Source organism: Balaenoptera borealis, assembly GCF_965194805.1.
Source record: "Balaenoptera borealis genome assembly, chromosome: 9".
NCBI lineage: Eukaryota > Metazoa > Chordata > Mammalia > Artiodactyla > Balaenopteridae > Balaenoptera > Balaenoptera borealis.
In genome coordinates, this window is record NC_138873.1 from 48,980,592 (window position 1) to 49,001,025 (window position 20,434).

Here is a 20,434-nt window from a genome sequence, read left to right on the forward strand (position 1 = left end):
AATCCCACAAGGACTCAGAGGCAAAAAATATACAAATCAATTTTCAATGCAAAGTAAAGGAGCTGTTACAGTAGAGGATTACTGGACTGAATGTCAATATTATGACATAGTATGAGTGTGTTTCATGTTTGGCAATTGCAATCATTGTTGCTTTTGTTGTGGTCATCCATTTAAAAAAAAAAAAAGAAAAGAAAAGCTAAAACAAAACAAATGAAATTCCCAAAAGTAGCAAAGAACTTGACATTCCCAAAAAGTGGACCTTGCTACCCAAAGTGTGGTCAATCCAAGGGCCAAGAGCACCTAGGAGCTTGTTAGAAATGTAGAATCTCAGTCCTACCCCAGTCCAACTGAATTAGAATCTGTATTTTAACAAGCAATTCTAATGCACATGAAAGTATGAGAAGCACTAGGGTAGTTCTCTACCCTTCCACATTGAGCAAGTAACCCTCTCTCAGCAAATTTGAAAAAAACACTACATACAACTGTATGTAAATCTACAGTAATCTTCATAAAAATTTAAATTAAAAAAAAAACATTTCTGGGACTTCCCTGGTGGTCCAATGGGAAAGACTCTGCGCTCCCAATGAAGGTGGCCAGGTTCAATCCCTAGTCAGGGAACTAGATCCCACACGCATGCCGCAACTAAAGATCCTGCATGCTGCAACAAAGGATCCACGTGCCACAACTAGGAGCCGGCGCAGCCAAAATAAATAAATAAAAATTTTTTTTATAAAAAGAACATTTCTAACAAACTTTGAATCATACAGGAAGCTTTTCTGTATCCCTTCCCTATCACCTCTACCTCCACAGCATCCCCATAGTATAAGAAAACATCAATATCTGTGGGTTCACATATACAAACACACACAAACATTTACAACACTATGAACAAAACAAGGGCACTTAACAAACACAAATACAGGGCATCCCAAAAGAATATATCTACTTCCACTAAGAATTTTAAGCTCTATTTTAGTAATAACTTTTTAAGCGGCAGGATTGAAAATGGTACATTGCTATGGTAAAACAAAAGTTCTGGTTATGGGAAAGCTATCCTGACTATTCAGTAAATCTACCTGAAACAAAATCATTTTACATGTAATCTGGGTGTCACACATTTTTCAGGAATGTGTTGCTACACTGTTTTTGTTTTTAATAAACTACAATTCTTCAAACTAAAAACCAGTCCACCAAATGTAGTATCAGTTTAATCTGGACACAAAATTCAAGTTGTTTCTGATACCTTATCTGATAGAAGGTAACTTTTTTTTTTACCCCTTTATCCTTGACTTAGGAAATTAAGTTGAATAGAAATGTAAGAACTTTCTAGGTGTTTAGGATTATGATTACTTATATTTGTCCCTTATATTTTTAGGTACTTCCCTAATCTTCTATCATGACCTTTCTTTATACCTTCATTACCTGTATAATAAAAACTGATTTTTAAAAAAGATTTTTCGGGCTTCCCTGGTGGCACAGTGGTTGAGAGTCTGCCTGCCAATGCAGGGGACACGAGTTCGAGCCCTAGTCTGGGAGGATCCCACATGCCGCGGAGCAACTGGGCCCGTGAGCCACAACTACTGAGCCTGCACGTCTGGAGCTTGTGCTCCGCCACAGGAGAGGCCGCAGCAGTGAGAGGCCCACGCACCGCGATGAGGAGTGTCCCCCACTTGCCGCAAGTAGAGGAAGCCCTCGCATAGAAAACGAAGACCCAACACAGCCAAAAATAAATAAATAAATAAATTTTAAAAAGATTTTTCTTTAAAAAATAATAGTAATTGAAAAATGCTCTCAAAGTGTTCTTGGACTTTACTATGAAAATACAATTAAACTGAAACTTACCTATTTCTCTCCTATTATGCTGCATTTGAACGGGTTTTAAAAAGCACAGTGGAAAGGACACAAAATAAAATCTCAAGAAAAAAAAGCCTAACTCCGAGTTAGGTTTATTGGCCTGGTCTATGGGGCACTTTCCATCCCCTCACTAGTACGTTCAGTGGGCTGCATCTATAATCACTTTCAATGACTGCTGAAGGTCTTTCTTCCCCCCAGCTCAAACCTTCTAGCTCTCTTGAGTTTTGCAGGTACCTGAGTATAGCAGACACACTCCAGGGTGACCCCCAATAATCAGATACATCTCTATACTAGCTTCTCCCCTTGAGTTTGGGCAGATCTGCGACTTCCTTCTAGCCAACAGAATATGGCAAAGGTGACAGGATGTCACTCCTGTGATTACACTATATTATAAAAGACACCAGCTTAGCCGGCTCTGGTAAGAGATTCTCCCACTGGCTTTGAAGAAACAAGCTGCCATACTTCTGAGAGGATCTAAGAGAGGGCCACACAGCAAGGATCTGTGGGAGGTTCTAACAATCGAGAATGGTGCCTGCTGACAGCCAGCAAAAAACGGAGACCTCAGTCCACCACAGCAAGGAACTGAATACTGTCAAAAACCACACGGCCCTGGAAGGGAAGCCCAAGCTCCACAAAGAAGCACAACTCTTCCAACAGCCTGACTGCAGCCCTGTGAAACCGTGAGCAGAGAACCCAGTGACACCATGCCCAAACTCCTGACTCAAGGAAACTATAAGGTTAAAGAAACAAAAACTCTGCTGTTTTAAGCTGTTAAATTTGTGGTAATTTGTTACTCAGCAATAGAAAATTTCGGTATTGGTTACCTGTGTATCAGCAGACACTTACTTAACTAAGAACTGATTATTAGGATGAATGCTAATTCCTGAATTGTACTCTTATCCTTCCAATATGGATATACATTATCAAACTTTAACAATGCCTATAATCTCATCTGGCCATTCACATTTTGGTTTGTGGAATTCTAATGCATTTTTCATGGATTTCCAAATTTTCTGCCATGTTCTTATTACCTTCTTTCCCTGAGTTGCCTTTTTACCCTTTAAATGTAGATGCTGCAGGTAGAATCCCTATTCTAGCAAGCCGTGCAGATGCCAAATAGTTGCTACTGCCTAAATTCCAACAACCTGAGAAAAAGCAGTAAATGGAGCAGAGATAATCTCCAAGTTCTAGCTAAGACAAAAATACAGTATCGGGGCTTCCCTGGTGGTGCAGTGGTTGAGAATCTGCCTGCTAATGCAAGGGACACGGGTTCGAGCCCTGGTCTGGGAAGATCCCACATGCCGCGGAGCAACTAGGCCCGTGAGCCACAACTACTGAGCCTGCGCGTCTGGAGCCTGTGCTCCGCAACAACAGAGGCCGCGATAGTGAGAGGCCCGCGCACCGCGATGAACAGTGGCCCCCGCTTGCCACAACTGGAGAAAGCCCTCGCACAGAAACGAAGACCCAACACAGCCAAAAATAAAAAATAAATAAATAAATAAAAGATTACTTAAAAAAAAAAATACAGTATAAAAAGAGCAAGAAGAATAGGCTTTTCACTGCTAATTTCTTCACCAGCCCTCTCCAAAACTGTCAGATTGTTAATATGAGCCAATAATGGACAGTGGCCAAGAAAGGTAGTTTTCCACTTAAGAAAAAACAAAGGCAAATTTATAGAAATTAGATAAAAAGTAGACATACTGCAACCAAGTAGAAATTAGGTATTATTCAGCATAAAATGTGCTAAAAAGTAGTGAATAAAATCTGTCATCAATGCCAGTCATTTATCAAAGGATAGCCCATTTGCCATACTCATGATCCCTGACTCTCAGGCTCCCAAGCCACTTTCTAATCATTACTTTGGTTTCCCAGGTATTTCAAACTCAGCAAAGAGGAAGCCCAGACGGCTTCAAGTATTGTATCCAGAGTATTGTATCCACTTGTATCCAGAGGATACAAGTGGAGGGGGATACAAGTGGAGCGGGATACAAGCATTCCAATCATTGGAAAAGACTGTGTCTCATTGTAAATTAAACTAGCAACCTAATTTACAGCGCAGTACAACATGATTACCAACCAGACTCAATGAGGGGCAATTCCTGGAACAGCAAGGCTCATTCCCAGACGGTGTCACTGAGCTAGGCAAAGGACCTCAAGAGACCCTGTCCACAGCCCTACTACTAACATAGTAACCCTGAAACAGCTTTAAAAATCTGAACAAGGCATCTCCAAATCCTGTTTGAACATAATTAGAGAAAATAAGCATATAAAAATAACTTCTCTTTTTAAAATGTCTGTAAAAATAGTATAATCTCCATAATTGAATGAATTACTATAGTCACTGAAACTAAGACACTGACTGTAAAATGCAACACTACTTTATAGAAGTATATGGGAAAAAACTGTCAATTAAGTTTTGCCACAATGTTAAATGATCATTGATTTCAACACATATTCTGATTTCAGAGATGTTAAAAATGTGAAAAAGGTGCATCTCAGAATCGATGAAATACGGTACTAAAAATGTATTCTTCAGACAATTATTCAAATAAAGTATTAAACACTGAGTCTTAAATTGACACTATTCATAGTCAGTAGCACATTCTTAAAGCTATCAATTTTTTTCACTTCTCATTTGAAATGAAGAATGGGGTGGCACTTATATTCATTTCTAGCAGCTATCTTGCACAAACTTTAAAAATTATGGATTCCCAGTTTGAAAGTCATCGCATTTTCATTAGAGAATCACAGATCGGAGATGAGATAAACGAGACCTACATAAGTTAAATGACTGAGTACAGGGCCAGAAGACTAGTAAGCAGCAGTGGAGGCCTGAAGCCAGGTCTGTGCCTGTTCTGTGTTCTCTTCATAGAAATCAGAAATCATATGAGTAATTAGCATTTTCTGGTCCAACACTACAGACAGAGTGAAACAATTAATAAAAATCTCTGTCCATTTTCAAAGATGCTCTTTTATGAAATGATTCTCAACTTCCCTGGCAGAATACTGACGACGGATAACTTGTTCAGCTAACCAATTCAACTACTAAACAGTTTCATTCTAACTGAATGGCACCCAACTTCTCAAAAACAAATGCCTTCTCTGCACACTCTGAGGCCATAAAATAGTGCCTAATCAGCCACATGCCACCAAACGCGAGCCTCACAACAGGATCCAGCTGTATGAGATCATTGGTTCTTTATGAAAGGCTCTGGGAATGACAAAACATTTCAAAACCTTTTAGCATTTGCTATACTCAGACCTAGAAATTTTGACCCCCAAAGCTTGTTGAAATCTGTTATGCTTTGCTCTGACTGGCCTCTTTAGAACTGGTGATTATTCAGGGAAGTCAGTAAATAATCCCTCTTCTCTAGGCCTTAGTCCCTTTTGTCCTGGTTTCTTGCAAAGTGATTCACAGGGGACTTGCCCATATTAACTGGAGAGGACTCAAACATTAACGCATTTGAGTGGGATTGGTTGGAGACGTCAGCTGTGGGCTCCATCAAAATATATCTAGATGTCTCTATTACAGAATTCCTCATTGTATCATTCATTTCGATCACTTCAAAGTCCATTTCATTCCATTTTTCTGCATCTTCTTCTTCATTCTCTTCCTCATAGTCATTTAGCCCAGAGCTAGAGAGCAAAGCTTTCTGGTCCTAGCTTTTACTGTGTTCTTTTTGCTGACGACTGATAGGCAAGGTGGCTAATTTATACAGCACAGGAAATAAAACAGCAGTGGCTACTGATGACCCCAAACAGGTGTACAAAACTACAGGCAAATCAGGGTATTTTCCTTGAAGAATTCCAATTACTGCAGGAATAGCCATTTCTCCCAGGGCAGCACCGACTACAAAAAATGCTGCAGCTTTCCCATGGATGGTCGTGTACTGCTCAATCCAAGACACACCACTGGGAAATGTGGTTGCCATTGAGGCGCCATACACTGAAGTTGCTATCCAGAGACAAACTCGGCTCTTGTCAAAAAGCACCAGAAATAAAGATGAACCCAGGCTGCCAATGTTGCTCAACACAATCATGGTTCCAGGTTGTAAACATGTAGCAAAAAAGATTGCCATACCCCTGCAGGCTGCAAAGGTCCCCCAGAAGATGGAGTTCAACCCAGCCGCTTCACTTTCTTTCATGCCAGCATGGCTGGTTGCAAAGGAGAAAACGTAAGAGCCATATGTTACCTCGGCTCCAACATAAAAAAAGAAGAACAGAAAAAGGAGACAAAGAAGGGCATTGTGATATTTAGCTCTTCGAAACCTCTGAGCAGATGCTTTTGCTTTTTCCTGCCTTGAGCTTTTCTTTACAAACAGAGCGAAAAAAAAGAGAGAAACTACAAAAATATAAGCACCGATAACAGCATAAGCCCACAGTAAATTCATATCGTCAGGTATTCCAAGTAGAGATTCTGAGTCAGCTTCAGATGACTGGTTGAAGGCAGAATGGTTAAAGTCAGCCTCTGTGTGGTTTTCAGCAGACACCATCCTGCCCAATGCCAATTTAGCCAGCAGGGGAGCCAAAAAGGCACCCAATGCAAAACTGAAGTGTAAGGCCTGCATATGGGGGGCTCCTTTGTCCCCCCAAATAGCCAAGATTAGGACGTTACCACCTACCAATGAAAGATGGGGAGAATGATTTAATCATAGTAACTTAGTAAAAAAAAAGTTCAAAATAGATGAGTCTATTTTACATGGCACAAGGATTATAATATTCTAAGTTATCAACTGTTGCAACTAAGTCAATTCTATGATTAAGAAACTCTAACTCACCAATACCACCAGCGACCTCTAAGCACTGAACATCACACACTCACAAATGGGATTCTACAAGCTAATAAACCACTATTTCCTAGAGCCAAGTACATTAGCCCAAGGCTTTTTATAATACAGTTCTAATACCAGGGATAGGAGGGGTGGGGGTAGGGAAGGATATTTATATAGTTATTTATTCTTAAACATTTTAAATATATATTATCATCAGATAGTGGCCAAATTACCAAATTTTTCTGTACCTGCAATCGGTAGCCACTTGAAGAAAATTATTTATGTATATGGCAGATGCAAAACACATGTTCAGGAACCTGAACATTACAAGATTCTGCTGTGCCCATTGCAGGAAACAAGGAACACGGACACCTTTTAACACCCTCAGTTACACTGTCTATGTATATACATGGTGAAAGGCAAGAAGTCTCAAGTCTTGTGTTTTCTCTCTTTCTTTTTAATATATTTGCAGATAAACATACAATTCCATACAATTCCATCCTGTAATTTCACAACCAAATTAAGCCCAAAGTAAAAAAATATTTCCCCAACCTATCAAATAACAGGGGAGCAAGGAAGAGGGGGAGAACGTTGGTTTTAGGGGTGAACAAATGTCACATATGTTATTTAGTAGGTTTTAAAAGATATGAAGATACATGGAGAGGATCTCCTGCAGGAGGGCAGGATCTTCTGAGAGAATAGGAAAAGAAGGGAAATAATACACAGCACAGGTTTCTCTTAGTTCAAAAGGCAGAGTGCATTTTAAATTGGGAGAGCTGCTTCTATGTTTCCTCGGCCAAACAGTGGTTCCAAACTTGGTTTGTTCTATTAACCCATCAATTCCTGCCATATTACAATGATAAAGTTCTATCCCGAAATGAAAACCTGCTCACCTGCACTGTAATTACCCACCTGGGCCCCCCCCGCCCCCTGTAAATCAACAGTCTCTCAAAGAACAAAATTCTCTGAATTCACTCTGTGGTTGGCTGCTCAAAAAAGGGCACCCTACTTGGCAAGAAGAGTAGTTGCCGGAAAGGTGGTTCTGACCTGGAGACCCCATGACCAACTCAGTAGGTCAGTGTCATTTTAGGGGACACTGCAAGTGACAATTTAATATCATATGCTCTACTTTTTCTAGTAGAAAGTCCCTACTCCCAGAGTTGACAATGAAGGGCTCACTGACCTGTATCCAGAATGCCAATTGAAACACCAAAGATGGACGTGACGACAATCAGTAACACCGCAGTCTTACAAAATGGAACAAGATAAAGACCAATTGTGGTAGCGAACATTGACGCCCCTGAGAAGAAAAGTAAAAGTCAGCTATAAAAAACACTATTTATGGGAAAGGGTTATGGATCAAGTCAACATCAATAGAAACTCCCAAAAATGTAAAACAGGTCAAATTAAAATTGAGTAATAATGAGTAGATGAGAGGTTCAGCTTCTACTAACAGTTATTTCATTTAAAAGCTTTTATCATCTTTATGGACTATAAAATATAAGTTATTCTAATATAAATACATTTCTAGTACTGCTAATAATCAAACCATACATTATACCACAAGGCAAAGTTTTATAGCAAAACAGAGCTCAAAAATTATTCATTTAAATGTTTCATATTTAACAACCTAAAGAGATGTTTAGATATGAGGTAAAAAATTAAAAAGACAAAAATTAAATGCAATTACTATAGTAGTTCATAGTAGAAATGTATTAAACAAATTTGGGGAATAGGGAGGGAAATATAAGAAGTATATTCTTTCGACACACTATGGAAATCAGAGAGATTATTTACTCATTCATCAACAATGGTAAATTATCTCCTTACGTCCAAACCAGTTTTATCACATTAATCTACATTTTCTTTAAACATGTCAATTTATCCAAAAAAAGAGTAAGTTAAAAGCTTTGCCATCTATTTTGAGAGTGAGGTAGAGAGGTCTGGGGTAATCATTAACATGGGGCAGCTGGGACAAAAATTGAGCCTTCATCATTTCACCCACCATCCCCTCCCACCTCATTCTCAGTTCAGGGTCTAATCTGGGGAGGTTCAAGGAGTTTATGCTGATCTATGGTCCCAGGAGATCTGCCCTAAACCCTGACAATCAGAGCTCTTTGGACAACTAGTATGTTATCCAGCGGTGGTGCCTAAACTACAATGAAGGTCGGGAAGGCTAAGGATCGCTAACACACTCTAGGGCTAATCTAAATTTCCAGAGGGGTTTAGACCGGATTCCCAGTAACTGCCAAGATGAAAGCAGGCACCAGGGAAACCTGACTTCCACTGAGGATACCTAAACACTACCCTTAAGTTGTCAACCATTCTGCAAGCCAGTATGTTTCATATTTAAAAACAAACTTTAAATTCCTCGAAAGTCACAAAGAAGCGAAAATTGTTGTTTACTTACCCAAAAGAAGAAAATGATTCATATTGTCAAAAAGAACTCCACCAATCACAGAGCCACCCAAATATCCAAAGGCACGGCCCACAAAAATCAGAGAAAGACTGCTGATATTGCGGTTCACATTTGTTGCCAAATCTTGAAACGTGGGTCCCAGTATAGCGACACTCATTCCCTAAAATTTAAAAAGACAGAAGTTTTCATTTACAATCATTAAAATACTGTCTATCTAGGTGGTAGCTTTTTTTCAGTATTAAAAAGGGAGGAGGGGATTTCAATGTAATGTAGGAGATTAAGCCCCACAGTTAAGACAAATTCATAATGAAAATACTAGTACTAGCAGAGCTATAGACTCCTATTTCTGGTGTGTCAAGTCCTAGTGTTTTTCTAGTTTTGACAACTCTCGATTTTTACAAAATTCTTTAATTCTTTTGGCTCTTTGCTGCAATTCTGTTTCCTTTTTGAACAATACCAGAAAAAAACTACAGTATTTGTATTAACAGTAAAATGTGACATTAAAAAATTTGTGAAATCGTTTTGAATAGTCTGAAATATACTGCACGCACAAATAACACCAGAATTTTGATGTTGAAAATTTAAGTTAGCAAACCATCAAAGTATTATCCCCATTTTTTGATGTTGTTAAAACAGCAATATTTCTGGATGTACATGGGGTCCTTCCTCTGAATTACACATATAAAACATGCAAGAGATAAACAATTTGAATGTTTCTAAATCTACATTTTTCTTCAAAGAAAACCAAAGCCTCAGGAGTACCATCTGTAAGGCTTTCTTAGAGAATATTACATACGCGTGTATGCAATGACTTTAAAAATAAAATTTTACTCAGAGACATGTAACTTTAGCAAAAATTAGGGGCTGCAGTTGGCTTTCACAGGAAATTCGTTGGACACACAAAAAATGTTTCCAATCGGTCTACATTTCAAGAATAAGTGATTCTAATTGCACGAATTTGCTCTAAACGCTTGGGTGTAGCCCCTCTCCAGGCCTGAGCAGTCCCCAGCTACGGGCAGGCTTGGGCACAGGCGCAGAGTAAGTGCCTAGTACAGGAAGGGAAGGCTGCGCCCCAGCTGTAACCAAATTAGTTCCCACCTGCAAAGCACTTAAAAGGACCTGGCACATCATCTGCAATGAGTTTTCTTCAAATACAAATACTCTAAGAATCAAGCGTGGCTCAAAGGAAGAGACACTAAGTGGTCAAAAGTGACTCTGCTCAGAGGACTTAACTCTCCCAACTCCCCAGGATCCCAATATTTAAGACAAGTGACCACAGGGCGGCCAAAGGGGTTGGCAAAAGGCCAAACTAGCCTTGCAGTTTGTTCTTAGAAAAACAATGAAGGACCTGAAATTTTGTTTTACGTAAGATTGTAGGCAGAATAAAAAACATTATTCCTGGCTCAACCACTTAACCAGCTGTGTGGTACAAAGAAGTCACTTTCCCTCTCTGGGTCTATTTCCCCACCTGCAAAAATAAGGGGTGAATTTGGTCAGACGAGGAAGAGGAAAACCCAGTAGAGCAACTTTGTGCAATAATTGGGGGTTTGGGTGAACGCAGGAGGCGGGGGGGGGGTGCGGGGGCGGCTATAGACCTGGCAACCCCTCTTGCATGCCCCCGACCCCACGGAGGAGAGGTAGAAAGGTTTGCTGGAGCTGGAAAATATTTTACGAAAATCGGTTTCACACTTGACAATAACCCTCTACGATTATAATTGTGCCCATTTTTCAGATTATGAAACTGAGGCTCCGGCAGATTAAGGAGCCCAAGGACACCCAGTCTGCAAGCGGCGGAAACGAGACAGGAGCTCGGAAGGCCGCGTTCTCTGCAGGACTTCTGCTCACGACTCGGCCTGGGAGGGTTCCAGCCCCGGCTCTCACCAGCCCCAGGAAGGCGGCACACAGGAGGACGGTGATGAACCAGCGCAGCATGCTCCCAGCCCGGCCGCTCCGCCGGGAGCCCGCCACCGCCTCCGGCTCATTCTCCTCTGGGGCCTCGGCCGGGAACAGCCGCTGCCCGGCAGCCAGGGCCCCGGCCCCACAGGGTTCCAGTTCCAGCTCCAGCTTGGAGGCTCGCGAGCACAGGTCTTGCTGCCGTCCGGCTTCTCAGCGGAGCCTCGAGAACTCCGAGCCCTGCCCCGGCCCCACTCCTCCAGAGCCGGCGGTCTCAGGTGGCGCCACCTCCCCGGGGGAGGCCCTAGTCCGGGCCGAGGAGTAGAACTTCGGAACGCGCCGGGTGTCGCCGGCAGCGGACGCGCGCCCTCGCACACGCAGGGCGCCTGCCCGGGCCACGTGACGGAAATGTGGCCTCTAGCCAACCGCGGCCTTACCTCAAACCGGAAGTTTATAGGGTTGCCCAGGAGACTGGACGCCGCGCTCGGGCCTCAGCATCCCACTTAGCTGAGCGCACAGAGGCCCTGCGGGCGGGCGCCGCGCGGCGGAGCGAGCTGAAGCCGCATCCTGGGACCCGACGAATCAGGAGGGAAGATGCAGCCAAGCCGTCAGAAGGAAGTGCTGGCCAAGAAATACAAGGTATGGCTTCGCTCCCTCTCCCCGGGTCTCCTGGGGAGTAAAGGGAACCCCAAGGTCTGTCCCTTATACAACTTTCTAAAATTCCTGACCTAGTTCCTTTAAGGTCTGTCGTCTATTGATCTGCCGTTCATCTGTTACTCCACAGCATTTGTTGAACCACATATGTAAGCTTTCACGTGTATGATCTCAATTGATCCTCATAACAACACTCTAAATTCCGTGTTATCCTGATTTTAAGATAGGAGGATTGAGTCATAGAAAGTAGCAACTTGCCCAAAGTCAGTCAGCGAATCAGTGGACACAATAGCTCAAGAAATCTGGAGCCAAAACTTCGGTTTCAAGCACACTCTCACCCCCAGTCCCTTCAAATAATTCCATTGTTGTAAGGAAGTGGAGCAGGGCTTTGATTTGCAGAATGCCTGAATAAGGTTATGCCAGTGGGGGCTTCCCTGGTGGCGCGGTGGTTAGGAATCCATCTGCCAGTGCAGGGGACACGGGTTCGAGCACTGGGCCGGGAAGATCCCACATGCTGCGGAGCAACTAAGCCCGTGTGCCACAACTACTGAGCCTGTGCTCTAGAGCCCGTGAGCCACAACTACCGAGCCCATGTGCTGCAACTACTGAAGCCGGCGCGCCTAGAGTCCGTGCTCCACAACAAGAGAAGCCACTGGGATGAGAAGCCCGTGCATAACAAGGAAGAGTAGCCCCTGCTCGCCGCAACTAGAGAAAGCCCGCACGCAGCAACAAAGACCCAACAAAGTTATGCCAGTGGATGAAGGAAAGGCCTTGTTTTGTGTATCCTACTCTAGCTTTTTGTTTCCTTTTGCTCTTTGACCAAAGAGACCACAGCCTCAAAATGTGTAAATATTTTTCTTTCTCGTTTATCTGAAATGTTCTTTTCCACCTGATTACTCTCCAGCTCACCCACTTAGGCTCCCAGATTATACACACCTGAGTCTCATCATCATTTCCCTTGCAACCCATCTCTCCAGCCCCATCCATTTGGTCATTAATCACTTCCCAGTTTACCCCAGAAAGTACAGGTGTTATGATTTAAGAGAACCTGTTTTAGTTTTTCAGAGTCAGGGAATGTCTCTTTGAGAAAAGTGTAATGTGATTGAAACAAAAGGCATATACATATGTTAAAGAGAATAGAATATGATATGGGAGAAGTAAGTTAGGTCCAAATTTTTAAGGGCAAATAATTCTTCTGCCTCCATCTCTTTCTCCTCTCCTTCTGGGACTCTGATGACTTGTATGTTAGACCTTTTGATATTATTGCAGAGATCCTTGATGCTCATATGTTCTCTTTTTTTTTTCTAGTTGTTTTTTCCCCCCTCTGCTCTTCAGTTTAGATAATTTCTGTTGATGTCTCTATCTTCAAGTGCACTGCCTCTTTCCTCATCTCCATTCTGCTGTATCCACTGAATTTGTTTATTTCAGTTATTGTACTTTTCAGTTCAAAATTTCCACCTGGTTCTTTTTCATCGTTTCTTTTTCTCTGCTGAAGATGCCTTTCTTTACATTTATCTTTACCTCCTGGAGCATGTAATAGCTGCTTTAAATTCTAGGAAAATGCCAACATCTGTGTTATCTCAGGGTTTGTGTTTGTTGCTTGTCATTTCCCTTGGGATTTGGTCACATTTTTCCTGTTTCTTTGTATGACAGGTAATTTTCTATTGTATCCTGGACATTGTGACAGTTACATTACGCAGACTCTGGGTCCTGTTAAAATCCTCCTCTGGAGAATGTTTGTTTAAGCAGGCAATCAACCTGATTGAGTTCAGGCTGCAAGTTTCATATCGCCTTCTGTGGATGATGGTTCCAATCTCAGTTCAGTTATCAAAGCCTGTGCTGTGCTGCTCTGGGCCAGTCCTGAACATGCACCACTCGGGCGTTCATCTGAGACTTGGGCAATGGTTTAATGCTCAAATCAGTTGTCAAAGCCGTTGCTGTGCTGCTTCAGGTGTCTGTCACACACAGGGGCAAACCCAAGGCGCTTGCGTGGTTCATACACAAAATTTTAGTGATCACCTTCTCTAGCTCTCCCCTACCCACCTCCCCACTCACTTTCCAACCCAGAGCGTCTCCATTTCTCAGTTCCTTGAACAAGCAAGATGGGGTTTCTATCAGAGTTTTAGTTACCCAGGCCAGGCAACTCATTGCCTTGAAGGGTTTTTTTCTAAGTTTTGATTCCCCTCCTTTGTTGACTCTTCAGAGTCCTCAGGTACTTGCTCTTTGTATTTCATCATGAGTTGTTAGTTGTCATCAGTGGGAGAGGGGCTGGAGTAGGCTTATGATGACCGAACCAGAACTATCCCTACCTATCTTTGAAGAGTCAGCTGAGGTGTTACTTCCTCTAGGAAGCCTCTTATGACCCTCCTCTCAGTCTCGGGACTGTTTTAGTTTCCCTCCTTTGTGCATAATTCTAATAGGCCACCAGCTACTCCGTATAGAATTTTCCTATTTATGTGTCAGCTTCCCTTTTATACCAAGGGTGCCTGAAGGAAGGCACTGTGTCTTATTTATCCTCGAGCATAGTGCCTGGCACACAGTTTGTCTTCAGTAAATGTTTGTTGAATGTAGTAGACTTTTTCTGAAAAACCTAACCGAAAATCTGAATTCCTATGTAGCTATTGCTACTCCTAAATGTTCTCACACATTCTAGCTTCTGTTATAGTTATTTCAACACTTCTCTTTAGTTCCCTAGGAGATTGTAAGCTCAATGAGATGGAAACTATGGATCTCATGTCTCTATCTCCCCTGAGGCATTGTATTATATACTTAAGATATTACATAATTGAATTGAGGTTCAGTTAACTAATTTTAAAGTTAAATGTTTTAATTCACCCTGATTAAACATCAAAAATTTTTTTTCTCTAGATGGAAAGATCTACTTTCTGATTCTCCCCGCTTCACTCCTGAAAGCAGCAGGATACTTTTTCCGCTTGCCTCCAGAGGTCACTCACCACCTTTTTTTTAAAAAGGGGTGATTAAGATAGGGCATTGCTTCATGCAGCTTTCTCTTTAGACCATTTTTGAGAATAAATCTTTTTGTGTGAGACAATTCAAGAGAAATAAAAATGTTGATGGGCCATTCTTTAAATAAATATAGTTTTATTGATTCCCTTGAAAAAATGGATATTTTACAATATATATGACAATTTATCTTTGAAGAAAATATCTGGGTCTTAGTGGCTAATATGGTACTACCTTGGCATATTTGTGAAATGGCAACAGGGAGGCAGGTTTTTCAGCTTTCAACTTAAAATTTTACTTTGGACGAGAATGAGAAGTTAGATGGATTATGTTTAGGGACTGCATATCACTGTTAGGACCTATTTAATCTTTATTCTCTGGAGGGACCATCCTTTTTACTTATCAATAAATGTCTCATTAGTGCTTAAAGTGAAAAACTAGGTGTCATCATAACTATTTCTATCAGTATACTAAACGATCATTCTTTAACCTCATGACTAAAAGCCCAGTCTATTAAAACCAACTCTTACAAAGATTTAATTTCAGTAAGATAACTTTCATGTTTGTGCTATGTATTCTGAAAAGTGAGAAATAATATTGAAAGTATCTAACATTGGTGTCTGTTTGATGGAATTAACTTTTTATCTTATTAAAAATAAAAAATTACTGGTTTTTCATTAAATTTCCTTTTAAAAATATAAACTTAAAATTTCCTTTAACTGGATTCATTGTAACATTTAGGGCTGCAGGACTCTTTGAATCTACCATCATAATGGTCTCCTAGGCTGTACTGGTCAGATAAAATCTTTGCTGTACTGTACCATTATTAGCCAAAATCAATATATCAAGAGAATAAAAACAAAGCAACCAAAAGTGAGAGCATGGCTACTGTAGACTGCACAGAAAAATAGAATAACATTTCTTAAGGTACTAAGGGCTTCAGAAGCAATTAGGTTCATCTGCATCAAAAAAGAAAGCCACTTTAGGGCTTTAGGTACTTTGTAAGGGATATGATCTCCATCTGTACAAAGAAGAGGCCACTTATCCAGAGCTGTACACTGCTCTGCCCTGGAACAAAGGAAAAACTGGAAATTACAGATGGCTTTTAGCATTCTTGTTTAATCACTGCCATCTGATACCACACTTGAAACTACCTGCTTGGAAAAAGTCCAAAACCTTTGCAGAAATCCCCACAGTGACAAGGACTGTTGTGTTGCTGAACTAGGAACAAATGCCAGTAACAGTATTTCTTTTTAAGTTTCAAGCAAACTATATAAAATCCCACCTGTTCATTTATTTAGTCATTAAATAGCTATTAAACACCTAGCATGTGCCAGGCATTGTTCTAACAATGGCATTGTTCTAAGGCTCTGTGAGTGACGTTTGAACAGAACCCTAACTGAAATGAGGGAACTGAAGTGCAGGAAGAGCAGTCCAGAGAGAACAACAGGTGCAAGGATCCATTAACAGGAGTGAGCTTGTTGTGTTGGAGAAATAAGAAAGGCTGAGATCAAGCAGTGTTCCTGACCGGGCATGCCTTGTGTTAAGGACTTTCTGGATATGTTAGAAGAATACACTAGAGGGGGGCAGGTTGGAGAGTAGAGAGAACAGAGATCTAATTAGGAGGTTATTTGATTAGGTCAGATTTGTGTAGGTGGTGAGAGCGGTCAGATTTGGGAACTATATTGAAGATAAAAATAATAGTATTTGCCAATGAACTGGGTGTATGAGAGAAGGAATATAAAAAATGACTTCAGGGACTTCCCTGGCGGTCCAGTGGTTAGGACTCCCCGCTTCCACCGCAGGGGGCACAGGTTCGATCCCTGGTCGGGGAACTAAGATCCCACATGCCACGCGGTGTGGCCAAAAAATTAAAAAAAAAAAAAAAGTCTTCAAGGATTTTGACCTATGTCAAAGAAACCCAGAGCTGGACGGTAGTTAAGGCTATAAAAACAGATTTTACTCAGGAACTATTATAATAAAGGAAAAGAGACCTCAGTGTAGAACTGGGCTCAATTCCGAATACAACAAGGAAAAGTGGGGATTTATAGCCAAGGATCCTGGTTGAGGGCGGGGGGAAAGATCAGTGGATAGAAAATTATTAAGAGGGAACAGAGTAAGGGGGGTTCTGGCTAAACTAGCCTAGCAGGAGTCTTGCTGAGGGCAGGCCAGGCTGATCCGGCATCACCAGGGGGATGGTGGGGATGAGCAACCCAATCAGATATCAGACTGCTCAGCTATCTAGGGGGCGGGGCTCTGGCTAAGCCGCTGTAGCAGGATTCTTGCTGAAGCTGGGTGATGCAAATGGTAGTCCACAAGTTGAGGCCCTGTTGGGAAAAGGATTCAGGAGAGACTGTTGTCTAAGCAACTGGTAAATAGTGCTCCTATTTATTCAGGTGGAAAAGATTGTGGAAGGAGCATGAGCGCTGCTGGGAAATGGAAGAAAATCAAGAATTCAGGTTGAATGTGTTAAGATTATGATATTTATTAGATAATTAAATGAAGGCATCAAGTGGGCAGCTGGATATTCAGTTCAGTGGAAGGATCAGAACAGTAGATATAAACTGGGTGTTATCAGCGTGTAGATGGTATTTAATACTGTGTAACGGGGTGAGATCACCTAAATTGTGAGTATAGACAGAAGAGGGCCAGGGAGTAAGCCCTGAGGGCATCCCACATGTAAAGGTAGGAAAGATGAGGAATATCCTGCAAAAGAGACTAAAATAAGAAGGAAATCAAGAATGTGTGGTTTTAGAGGCCAAGTAAACAAAACTCAAGAAGGCGTGTGATCAACTGTAATCGGTGGAGAATACACTGGATTTATAGAATCACACACATGTTCTTAAATAATTATGTAACTTTCCTCAGCCTCACTTTCCAAGTAGGTAAATCTGGAAAACCAAACTGAGGACTCTATCTCTTGAATTTAGGAAACTATTACAGGTTTTTGAGTAGTAAAGAGTATCAAGATGAAAGCAGAGGATTAAGAACATTAGCAGGCAGTATTGGCCAGTTGAATTGGAGCGGGAAAAAACTAGAGAATGGGAAATGATTTTAGTAGTTTTATTACGTAGTTCAGCAAAGAGATAATTGTCTTTGTGCCACAGTGGTTTGGTGAGAATGGAAGGGTGGGTATGGAGGCAATAATTCCCATGACCTTTCTTTTTTGTCTGTTTTCTTCTGTATGTACATGTTCCATGGCAGTACCAGAATTTCTATATAAGAGGGCATAAGATTGCAAGTTGGTTGGAATGTGGGGAGAATTAGGGGACTTGTATTCAAGATAAGTCATTTTTACTTCGATTGTAGCTTTATTTAGAGTGGCTGAGCGTAAGGAACTAATGGAGGTTTTGAGTAGGCCAAACCACTCCCCTATCCCACCACAAGCCACCCCTGAGTAAAGGCTCAAACGATGTGAAGAATATGGCCAAAAGAACTTAGATCTAGCTTTCAGGCCACTTCAAAGAGAGAAATTATGTACAGCGGAAAATGTTCACCCAACCCAGCTCTTTATGAGGAGGCTGGGCAAGGGTCAGCTCAGTTGTCCATTAGCTTGAGACAGAAATGATTCTTATCTCTTTTCTCAGTGGTGGCTAGACCTATTGGGAGTTCAGTGAAGGGGAGCTGAAGTAGTCAAAATCCATGAGAATGGGTCAGACTGAGTCATTAAGCAAAGGGGCCTGGTGAAGAATAGGAGCTGAAATAATGAGCTAAAATAAGGGGGTTGAGAAGCCACAAGAATGAGGAGTTAAGGCAAGGACATGGACCTAGCATGCCAAAATGGCGTGTTCATCAAGCCAAACTTATATCTGGTTTATGTAATGTCAGTTACCACAAATAGTTTATTATATTACTATGTTTCTTGACAATTAGAGAACATTAACTGTATAATCAAAAGAATTACTCAATGATGGTTTATTGGATCTCCCTGATTAGGTTTTCAAATGATTCCTGGCTTCTTTGATGATAATTTCATAAAGAAGTAAAAGTAATGTGCTGTGGACTAAATTGTGTTTCTCCCAAAGTTCATATGTTGACGCCCTAACCCCCAGTGTGATAGTATTTGGAGGTAGACCCTTTAGGAGGTGATTAGGTTTAGATGAGGTCACGAGGTGATTAGGTTTAGATGAGGTGGATCCCGCATGATGGGATTAGTGTTCTTTTAAGAAGAGGAATAGACACCAGAGCACACTCGCTCTCTTTCTGCCATGTGAGGTCACAGAGAGAGGAAGGCAAGCATCTGAGAGCCAGGAAGAGAGCCCTCACCAGGGAACTGAATCAATCAGACCTCTGATCTTACTTCCCAGCCTCCAGGACTGTGAAAAGTAAATTCCTGTTGTTTAAGCCACCCATTCTAAGGCATTTTGTTATGGCAGCCTGAGCCAACTAGGATAGAATCCTTCACAGTATTGTTTTGTGTTTTTAATGCAGGCATGCATTAAACTCTTCATGATAATAGCTGAGTTAATCTTTAAAACTGCATATTTTCTCTTATACGCAACTATTTTAAATGTAGACTGTGATTATTAAACCTAAAAAAGCCCTGTTTGTTTAGTAGTATCTATTAACCTGTTAAAATTGTATTGATGCTGCCATTTAGAGATGGTGAAAAGAGAGAGAGAATGATGAATAAGTGAGATAGTTCAGCTACTCAGGCTAGACCCCAAGGTCAAGTCTCTTCAGAGCTCAACTTTCCAAGGTTAGGAACTCAATTATTAGTTCATCTAGAACTGATCAGCTCCCAGAAAACTGACTGATATGAGCAGACCACAAGATGATAATTTATAAACAGAGTGATCTGCCCTGTATCTAGTATTCCCTAGATCTAGGCACTCCTCCCCAGTGAGCAGGACCAGTCTGGAAGTCAAATGATAGATTAAACAAGGGTCAACAAACTAAAGCCCACAGGCCATATCTGGATACATTCTGTTTTTGTAAATAAAGTTTTATTAGAACATAGCCACGCATATTCATTTACACATTATCTATGGCTAATTTTGCACTACAGTGACAGAGTTGAGTAGTTGTGACAGAGACCTCATGGACCACAAAGTCTGAAGTATTTACCGCCTGGCCCTTTACAGAAAAAGTTTCATGACCACTATATTAGAAGGTTCTCTATTAAAGCAAAAAATTAAGCAGAAGGAATTATATATGTCCTTAAAACTGTAGAACCAGATAAACTGTCCTTTCCCACTGTCAGGTTAATTTGGGGGCTATATTAGCAAAATCAGAACCCTAGAAGTGCTGGGCATATACTGACAAATGCTTACCATCTAATGTTCTTTTTAAAAATATCCTTGACTTCTGAATTACAGTCTTCCCATCAGTTTATCTCTCATTGTTATGATTTCTAAATTTCTGTCTTTCGTTTTAGGGAGATGACCTAGCCTGTGCTAAGATTTAGATAGCACCTACTTTTATTATCAGCAGTATCTTTATAAATCATTACTTTAGTATGTTATTTTCTCAGAAGATTTCCACAGATAGCTACCTCTGTCCATTTAAAGTTGGTTCTTATTAGTTTCAAAATGTGAATTTCCCCCTTCCATTTTCGGGGTGACATTTTCTGACTTTGTCCACAAATTCTTAGAGTGTGTTGCATCTGTAGCTGTTAGATCAAGGGTGACCCACAACATGCACTGACCATCTCAGTTTCTCAATATTGAATCATAGAAGGAAGTTTTTTCTTGCTGGTCAGAAAGGTTCAAATGAGCAATTATTGGTAGCTTTTAGCATCCTGTCAGCTGGTTATCGATTGATTGCCTCTTAGCACCATATTCACCCTTAAGTACCTGCTCTGCAATAATGGATTGGACCATTAAGCATTTCTCTTTTACAGTGCGCACAGTGCTGAAATTCTCAGCAAAGGGCGCTG

The 20,434-nt window shown here is 41.1% G+C and overlaps 1 protein-coding gene and 1 long non-coding RNA gene across 2 annotated transcripts in view; one reads left to right on the top strand and one right to left on the bottom strand.

Moving 5' to 3' along the window:
* Positions 1–2,640: 2,640 nt before the first annotated feature.
* Positions 2,641–11,335, bottom strand: MFSD4B (major facilitator superfamily domain containing 4B). Its single transcript, XM_082404843.1, has 4 exons — positions 10,927–11,335; positions 9,037–9,205; positions 7,810–7,926; positions 2,641–6,472 (listed from the first exon to the last, which is right to left on the bottom strand). The coding sequence occupies exons 1-4, from the start codon at positions 10,975–10,977 to the stop codon at positions 5,514–5,516; spliced, it is 1,296 nt and encodes a 431-aa protein (XP_082260969.1). The 5' UTR covers positions 10,978–11,335; the 3' UTR covers positions 2,641–5,513.
* Positions 11,336–11,414: 79 nt separating this feature from the next.
* The window catches only part of LOC309634624, a 58,117-nt gene continuing 49,097 nt past the window's right edge, over positions 11,415–20,434 (top strand). Inside the window, exon 1 of the long non-coding RNA XR_014248255.1 lies at positions 11,415–11,577. This is a non-coding gene — a long non-coding RNA (uncharacterized lncRNA). The remainder of the gene's footprint in view (positions 11,578–20,434) is intronic.

Excerpts from the sequence above, each read along its gene's own strand:
- MFSD4B (XM_082404843.1), bottom strand. The coding sequence starts at position 10,977 with ATGCTGCGCTGGTTCATCACCGTCCTCCTGTGTGCCGCCTTCCTGGGG. Across the intron at positions 7,927-9,036 it reads GAATCATTTTCTTCTTTTGG|GGGCGTCAATGTTCGCTACC; the intron begins GTAAGTAAACAA and ends TTTTCTTCTCAG. Across the intron at positions 6,473-7,809 it reads AATTGGCATTCTGGATACAG|GTGGTAACGTCCTAATCTTG; the intron begins GTCAGTGAGCCC and ends TTTCATTGGTAG.